This window comes from Ursus maritimus, unplaced genomic scaffold (assembly GCF_017311325.1).
Source record: "Ursus maritimus isolate PB19 unplaced genomic scaffold, ASM1731132v1 scaffold_34, whole genome shotgun sequence".
Lineage (NCBI taxonomy): Eukaryota > Metazoa > Chordata > Mammalia > Carnivora > Ursidae > Ursus > Ursus maritimus.
In genome coordinates, this window is record NW_024426008.1 from 24,072,198 (window position 1) to 24,081,158 (window position 8,961).

General features: G+C 53.7%; 1 protein-coding gene across 1 annotated transcript; it reads right to left on the reverse strand.

Moving 5' to 3' along the window:
* Positions 1 to 731: 731 nt before the first annotated feature.
* LOC103663319 (spermatogenesis-associated protein 31E1-like) lies at positions 732 to 8,563 on the reverse strand. Its single transcript, XM_008691005.1, has 3 exons — positions 8,517 to 8,563; positions 4,019 to 7,577; positions 732 to 812 (listed from the first exon to the last, which is right to left on the reverse strand). Exons 1-3 carry the CDS (start codon positions 8,561 to 8,563, stop codon positions 732 to 734), a joined length of 3,687 nt encoding a protein of 1,228 aa, XP_008689227.1.
* Between the last annotated feature and the right edge of the window lie 398 nt (positions 8,564 to 8,961).

Sequence of the window (8,961 nt, forward strand, 5' to 3'; positions counted from 1 at the left end):
TGCTGATTAAATGTATACTTTCTTTAACAGATGTTAAAATGCCAATTCCCAAGTAATTTAATTGAGGTAATATATATGTCAAGCACCAACTAAGTGAAATATTTTCTAAGATTTCAAAATTATTTTAAACAATGTGTCCTTTTTTTAGCCTGATAATATAAAACAGAGCCTGACTTCCTGAGTCTTAGAAAATGAGCATTCCTTAGGATTATGCAAAATATGAAACTTTCTGAATCATCCAGAAGTTTAAGCTACCTTAGCTGAGCATTAGGATTTTTTTCTTATTCTGGAGATATGCATGATATCATCTAAGGATATTACCATATTTTAAAAGGAGCCCCCCCAAAAAGATGTAATTATTTCATGTTATTAACAGTAAATATAAGCAAGCCAGAGGATATAATAGAAATATTGCCAAAACTGCCTCATTTCTAAAACAGCTTCATGTGTTTGATACTGTGAATTGTTTGATTTAAAAATAAAGCCTCACAACCCTAACACAAGCTGTTCTGGGCCAAATAATGTGCTGTCCATACAGCGTGAGTCAGACGCTTCTTGGCCAGTTCATTCCGTCCTGCATTCCAGTTTCTCTAGGCCTCCCTACATCATTTCCAACGTGAAGAAGTTGCTTTGAGGGTAGGGACTTGTCCCTAACAAAATAAAAAATGTGACCCCTGATGCCGTTTTACTAAACAATAACTAAAATTGGACAAATAAGAGTTCTTCCCTCATTAGACGATGGCAAAATTTTGTTCGTTTTCAGTTTCTGATTCTTTAAACTGTGGGTCGGAGCTCAAGCTGATGAAAATTTTCTGTGAAGGAAAGGATTTTTCAGGTTTACATGGGGAATCTACGTCTTTTTCATAATTAAAACATACACAAGCATTTTCTCTGGGGAGCACAGCTGCAGATACTCCCCTGCACTGCCAATTTGCTAAGTGGCTTCAGATCCATGCAGGGGCCTGTCACTGGGTGGCTACTCAGGCCCCTAAGAATGGAGGTGAGGCCTCTGTTCAAGGTCTGTCTTTGGTGTCTGCGGGGCACTGGGAGGCCTCTGTGTGAACTATGCGGATCTGTGTGTGGGTCTCTGTATTCAGATCTGTTTCTGAGGTGTCTCTGTGTGAAGTCTCTGTGGATCTCTGTCACAGGTCTCTGTGAAGTCTCTTGGTGTTAGCCGTTGTGACAGTTTCTGTGTAAGATCTGTGAGGGAGGTCTTTGTGGATGATCCCTGGATATGGTATCTGTGCGGGCTCTTGATGTTGGCCCCCGTCAAAGGTCTCTGTGTAGGGTCTGGGTGGGCTTTGTGTGGATCTCTATAAGAAGTCTTGGTGTACGTCTCTGTGGGAAGTATCTGTAGGAGGTCTCTGTCAGAGGTCTTTGTGTGGGATCTTGGTGTGGGTCTCCGGGAGAGGTCTCTGTGTGGAATCTCTGTGTGGGTCTCCGTCAGAGGTCTCTGTGTGGGTCTCCGTCAGAGGTCTCTGTGTGGGTCCCTGTGTGGGTCTCCGTCAGAGGTCTCTGTGTGGATCTCCGTCAGAGGTCTCTGTGTGGGTCCCTGTGTGGGTCTCCGTCAGAGGTCTCTGTGTGGGTCCCTGTGTGGGTCTCCGTCAGAGGTCTCTGTGTGGGTCCCTGTGTGGGTCTCCGTCAGAGGTCTCTGTGTGGGTCCCTGTGTGGGTCTCCGTCAGAGGTCTCTGTGTGGGTCTCCGTCAGAGGTCTCTGTGTGGGTCTCCGTCAGAGGTCTCTGTGTGGGTCTCCGTCAGAGGTCTCTGTGTGGGTCTCCGTCAGAGGTCTCTGTGGGTCCCCGTCAGAGGGCTCTTGGGGGTCTCTCAGCGTGGGGCTCTCCCTTTCTGGCCTCCTTGCACCATCTGGCAGGAGAAGGGCAAAGGGACTTGCTCCTTCCTGTTTCTGGCTGTTCCACCAGCATCCTGTCCGTAGCACTTCTCCCGACAGGAGCGTGGGGTGCACGTCGGGCTCCCCAGATCCCAGAACTCACCTCCGGTGCCACTGGGAGGACCTAGCAGCAGCCAGACTCAGGGACCCTGCTCCGGGTCACCCTCTTCTGAGCTCCTGAGGGCCCGGGGCGCCCTCTGTCCTGGTCCCGCCTCCCCTGGGTCCTGGCTGCACTGTCACTGCTGGGCCCACCCTGGGGGCCTAGAGGCAGGACCTGGCTCCAGAGAGAAGCAGCGGCAGAGCAGGCCCGTGCCCACTCTGCCCTGCACCCCGGGTCCCCTCCCACATGTGGGGTCTTGACAGCGTGGGGGCAGAGCCATGCCTGCTGCTATCTGGATCAGGGGTCCCTCCTGGAACGGGACTCTCCACCATGCGAGTGATGTGTGGGGGGGCGCCCAAAGGATGATGTTGGGCTGGGAGCAGGGGGGTCCCTCCTGGACTGCACCCTCATTCTGGACAGGTCCCTCCCAGCCGGGTGTGGGACAAAACCTATCTGATGGACTCCTCTCCCTCCCGGCTCTGGGGTAACCAAGATGGGGAGCCAGGCAAGACCTGCTAGGTGACCCAGGCCAGTCTCTTGGCCTTTGAGTCCCCACCAGTCCCCTGGGAGTGGTCCTTGGGCCACACATGCTAGTAAAGGTCATAGACTACAAGTCTGTCCCAAGGCCCCGACCCCGTGCAAGCTTATCAAATTGTGCAGAAGTTAACCTTCCCTGCCCAAAAGGCCTTACTGCCTCTGGGCGCCTGGCCCTCTGTGTGGGAGCCTCAGGTGGCTTTTCTCCACCTGGGCTGGCAGCTGGAGTGGGGTGAAGACCCTGAGGGGAGAGCCATGGGCCTCCGACTTCTCTGGGCCTGTAGGTGGCAGTGGGACACCACGGGTCCTTGGTCGTCACACCAGGTATGGGCACACAGAGTCCCTTTGCCTCCTTCCTGGCATCCCAGCCTAGGTGCGGTGTCCCCCTGCCTCACAGACACACCCCTCCTCCATCCCCCAGAAGGTGAGCAGGGCCCGTCGCTCCTCTGGGGCAGGGCAGACTGGTCCTAGTGGCCTCTGTGCTCCCCACCTGCACACCCTTGGAACCGAGTCTGCTCCTCTCTTGCTGCTCCAGAGTGTGAGAAAGGAGAGGGGTGACACTGAGCTAAGAGGGGCTCCAGGCTGATGTCAACCCAGCTTCATCAGGGAGAGAAGGGTTCCTGGGGTAGCTGTCCTCTCCTCCCGCCAGGAGATGGGGGGCAGGATTTCTCCCACCTCTGCACTCAGGGCCAACCTTGCATGTCTCCAAACTCCACACCCCACCCTGACATATGACTCTGTCTTCCACACGTCCCGGAGCCTGAGGGGATTTCTGCCTCTGCAGACCGTCCCTACAGCCGCACAAGGTCAAGGCAGAGAGAAAGCAGGAGAGGATGGGCAGAGCCAGATCCTGGGCTGGGGTCTTGTTCATCTTGTCCTAATGATGATGTCACGGAAACCGAAGGCATGTGTGGGAGGGGATGGGGGTGTACCACCCTCCCTCCAAGGCCCCATCCCTTTCTGGAAGCCAAAGCAGGCCCTTGGGGAGAGCAGACCCTGATCCTTCCCTTCCCCCCAGCAGGGCACAAACAGAGGCCAGCACCTCTCATGAGAAAAAAACATATATTTGGGGGAAGCAATAACAATTGTGGTAGGAAGACTCCATTAGCACACAGTGGATGTGCTAATGTGAGGAACAATAGGCTTTCTTTGTATATACTCAATGTTTTCTTGAAGGAAAACTTTCCTACCAGGAAAGGTCTGAGAAGTATACTCTGCCTGATGGGATGGGACACATTTTTGAAGACTGCGTGTTGGGTAATGGTGAGCATGGCCTGAGGCACCTGCCACTGTGGGCCTGTGCTGGCTGGGTCTGCCTAGGGACCCCAGCTCCCTGGGTAGGCCTTCCCACCGGCTGTCCCTGTCTCTGGTCCGCTGGCTCTTGTTAGGGCAGCTGTAACCCTTGGGGGTGGCTTCCTGATTGGAGGCTGTCTCTCTCATCACTCTCCTCTGGTCTGGGGAGGAGAGAACCCTGTGGTGGCAGGACTGCCCACGTACTGGGGCCTGGAATTCTTTGTGCTGATTTATCCCTGAGGCACGAATTCCTTGCTGAAGTCCCAATTTCTCCACCAGGATTCGTCCCACAGCTGTCACTATCGTCTGAGCTTCAACAGCCCTGCTGTCCGTAACCGATCTGCTTCTGACTGGTACCTGGCTCTGGGCAGGGACTGATGCAGACGTGCATTTTTGAAGGGGATCTTCCAGTCCTTTGCCTTTTCTATTGAGATTAAGGTACTGTAGGAAGTTCCTCATCCTTTTTCTAAAGTGGCTTTCTGGAAAAATCTGTCTGGCTGGCATGAGCTGGAGGTATTTGCTCCCAAAGCTCTCTCCTGTTCCTCTGACCTGGGGAGGGTGGCCTGTCCCACTAGCTTGGGAAGCCCTGATTCCTGATGGTTCTGCAAACCCTTCTTCATGCTTTTCTGGTCTGGGACTCTTCTGGTCCTCTGTCTCATCAGTGGAGTCACTCTTGGTCTGGCTTTCACATGACTCCTCAACTTTTGGTACGCTGGGCTCCTGCTGCCCCTCACTGCTCGGTCCACTTGATCTAAGGTCATGTGGTACCGGGGAAGCTGGTGTATCTCCACTGGCTCGTTCCCTCTGGGAACAGAAGGGTGACTTGTAAGTGGTGAGGGTGTCTGCAGCAAGGAGAGCATTAGTTTGAGTGTCTTGCAGGATCACATTGGTGTCACGGTCTTGGACAAACATGCCAGTGGCAAAGTCTGGAAGGAGGATGTCCCTGGGAGAATCTTGAAGCAGCACACCAGTGGTATGGCCTTGAGGCTGGTTCTCTGACTCTGCCTTCTCTTGGACCTCAAACTTACTAACCTTTGTTTTAAGGCTTGGCTCCTTTGGATCTTGGGCAAGCAACTCTGTAGGTGGTGAGGGGCTTTTACGAGTGCTTGGAGATCCTGATCTCCTCAGATCCACATAAATGGTTTGGTTGTTCGCCAGAACACTGGGTCTTAAGATGACTTTCCAAGCAGGGGTCTTCTCAACCTCCATCGCCTCCATGGCCACTTTAGCCCTTGGAGGTTGGGACTTGAACTTCATTTCCAGTATTGCTACCTTGTCTGGTGAGGCCCGACCCCCACTCTCCTCCTTTAGCTCATTCCTGGCCATTACTAAACTTTGACTTGGTTCCAAGTTGTCTTTCTTGGCCCCCATAACAGTCTTGCTCTGTGGGGTTCTGTTTATTAGGCTGAGTGTGGAGGTCCGAGAAGGTGATCTGCCTTCCTGTCCTGATAAAGGGGTCTCCGAGGACTCATGGCCATCACCAGGTGAGGTCCCTCCCAGGGCCTGCTGGATTTCCTCACGTGTGGGTGAGGGAACAGGCAGGGGACTCCCTGAGGTGGGAATGGACTCTTCTGTTATCCCCTTCCCTCCTGGATGGGGCTGAGGTTTTCCTAAGAACTTGTAGAACTTGGCTTTCGAGTGGGCCCCAGATACAAAGGTGGCTGAGCAGGGAAAGGGGGACTGGGAAAGGGACAAGGGTTGAGTTTCACATAGCTTGAGATCTATGGGCTCAGAGCCTTGGAGAGGGAGGTCCCACCTATGCCTCACCCGAAACCTTATGATGTGTGTTTCCAGCCTCTGTTGAGTGTAAGGACTAAGGAAGGACAGCTCATGGGAGGTGTTTACGCTGGGTTTCTGATCGTTCGAGGATGCTAGATTTCTGATTTCCATGTGAGGGTGGGACTTGGGCAAAGCATGGTTGGCCATAAACCAGGATCGACGCACACTCACAGGGATCAAACCCTCATTGATCTGTCCCCATTTCCTGTGCAAATGAACCTTTAAGATTTTTTCTAGATGTTTCTTACCTGGGCCCCTGGCTAAGCATTTTCCTGGGTCACTCTTCAAGGTCCTTATCAAGGGTCTTTGTAACTCCTTCTCAGAGTTGGTTCCTAGAAACTTCACTGGGTACCTGGCTGAGACCCTGGAGAGATCTGTTGGGGTCCTCTTTAGACATTGCCGTAGACCCTTACCGAAGTTCTTCTCTAGTTGGGATCTTGCTTGACCCTTCCTATGGGAATTTCTAGGGTACCTGGACCTGGTCCTCCGTGTAGCCTGGCTGCTTTTGCCTTTAAACACAAAGGGCCTTGAAAGCCTCTGCTTTCCCTGTGCATGACTCACCCCTGGGAATTCATCCTGAGGCCATATCAGTTCCAGAGACAGTTGAATCCTGTGGGGCAGGTTGCCTTGCTGTTTATCCCTGTTGAGCCTCCTTTGAAGTTGTTGCTTCTGGAGATTAAAGACGATAAAGTCCCCCTGAAAGGTGGAAACTGACCTGTCAGCCTGGAAGGCCTGGTTGTCCTCCAGAAGCTGGGGAGGCTCTTGGCTAAAGAATTTCGGAGATCTTTTCATCATAGCAGGTAAAGTCTTCCCCCTTTCTTGTTGCTTTGGCAACAAGGGCCATTCCAGTTGTTGAATTTCTTTTGGGATGAAGAATCGTGTCTTCTTCTGGGATGAAGGGCAAGGTACCCCACAGGTCCTCCTCTGGGATGGGAGATAAGGTGGTCTGATTGGGACAGAGGGTGCAAGGTGGGCCTGGGGCTGGGGCAAGTTTAGTGTCGAGGGTTGGGGTTGCATTCCACAGCAGAACAAGGGTGGGGCGTGGGAAAACCGTGAAGATATTTGATCCTGGATTAGAACTGGCAAGCTATTAGAGATCCCGTTGAATAAAACAGAGGGAATCTGTAGTGAAGAAGAGCGACTAGAGACCAAGGCAGTGGCCACCAGGGACTCACTGTGCAGAGAGGGGAGACCCCAGAAGAGCTGGCTGCATTTCTGCTTCAAGCGGTCTTCCAAGACCTTGGGGGATGAGAATGGCTGAGGACCAGCCAGCTGCTCTGGTTTGTTGTTCATGTTCCAGAAGGATTGAGGGGTGGCGGTGGTCTGCTTAGCACCCAGCAACTTCTGCATAGTCCCCAAAGAGCTCATGTGGTCATCTGGGCACCACTGTTTGACAACTGACCCACCCTTTTCCTTCTCCTTCCAAGTCTTCAGTTCTACCCTTTTGGTGATTAGTATCTCAAGCAGCTTCTGGACATCCGGATTGACAAATGAGGGGTTAAGAGTCTCTATCTGCTTTGTAAGGCCACCCCAGAACGAGGCCTCTGGTGCATGGCAGGACACGTGTTCTTGCTGGCACTTGTGCTGTAATGAGCTAGGCAAGAACAAGGACTTGGTACTTTCCCACCACCAGGAAAAGGATAAAATGGGGTAGCTTGCATGGCCAAGGCCTGAGATGGATGGAATGAGAGATGCCAAATAGGAATTACATGGAAGTAAGCTCTTTCTGACTGTGTCCAGTAGGATTTTCTTTAAGTTAGATTTGTCTTCTTGAGGTCCTGCTGGCAGGGGGGAGGCCAGAGGTGGAAGGCCTCCTGTCAGAGGAGCGGGGGAAGGTGACGGGGCCACGGTGGGAGTAGCATCTTCCACAGGCTCCCTGCATGGTTGATGGGCTCCAGCAGGCGCTGCTTTGTGCACGTGCCCAGTGGCTGCTTGATGTAAGAGCTGATGAAAGCCCCCCTGGTCAGCGAGCTTCCCCAGATGGCTGCAGGGAACAGGAGGTATGAGCTGCAGCCAGGAGCAGCCGGGGCCAGGAGGGTGGGCCCCACGGCCTGCCACGCCCCCACACCCACTTCACAATGCTCCCGCTGTCCCTCACCCCAGGGCTTCAGCCACACTCTGTCCCCATGGCTCCTCCCAGCCCCCACACCCACTTCACAATGCTCCTGCTGTCCCTCACCCCAGGGTTTCAGCCACACTCTGTCCCCATGGCTCCACCCAGCCCCCCAGAACAGCCCCAGGGTGCCTGCAGCCCTGGGGTCACACCATAGACTCTAGGAGAACCACCCAGGAGAGAAGGGGGAAGATTATTTACCTTTGCAGAAGGGAAACCAAGCTGTGAACCTCTTTCAGTTCTTTCTGGAAATTTCTGCAAGCTGGAAACAGGAGACTGGGTCACAGATGAAGGCGGGGGCCCAGGGGTCCTACAGGAGGCTGGGTGCAATGTCCCTTTAGGGGAGACCTTTGGGGGATTAGACTCGGGAGCCCCAAACATCACTGTCCAGGGCCACGTGCCCTCACAGTGATGACAAGGCTCATGATGGGGATCGCTTTGTCCTTTACAAAGTGCTTCCCCATTCATGTCCTTGCTGGGGGAGAAAGGAGCGGGTCGCCTCCTCACAGAGGAGTGAAGTTGGACAACTTGTCCACAGTTGGAGCCGGAGGTCCCACCTCCCCGAAAAGGCCCTGTGGCTCCTGCTGGGTGACACCTGTTTCCAGCACCTTGGGGCTTCGTTCTGGCCCAGAATCTGGGGAGCGTCCGGGTTCCGCTCATCCTCCCGGGAGCCCCCCCCTCCCCCCGCCAGGGCTCCGTTTCCTGAGGGACAGGCTCAGACCCTGGTGTCCTGGAGACAGTGGAGCTGGGCCCTCGGAGCAGGGGGGACGGAGGAACCGGGGCGCTCAGGGCTGACTGGCAGGCGCTCACCTTTCAGAGTTTGGTTTTTCTTTTTGCTGCTGCTTCTCCGTCTCCATGGCTCCACTTGAGGCTGAGATGAGAGAACACGGGGAGGCTGGGACCCCCACCCCCAGCAGCAGATGCTCGCTGCTGCTGGTGAACAAGGTGACTTCCTACATTTCACTAAGGGGGGGCTGTGGTTTTCCTTTGTTTTACTCATTTCCTTTTCAAAATGGATAAAAGTGTTTTCAGTTTTCCTTCTTTGAAGAATGTACAGAAGGATTTTCTACGTGAGAAATTTGTCACTATTACTCTGCTCAAGAAACACACACATTCCCGGACCTGTGGGTGCCTCTGAGCTGCTTCACGTAGGACCCCGCTTCCCGAGGCCAGAGCCCCACTCCAGCCGCTGCTCGGGGCCTCTGGCTCAGCACTGCCCTCAATCAGCCCCGACAGAGGAACATTCCCTGAGACA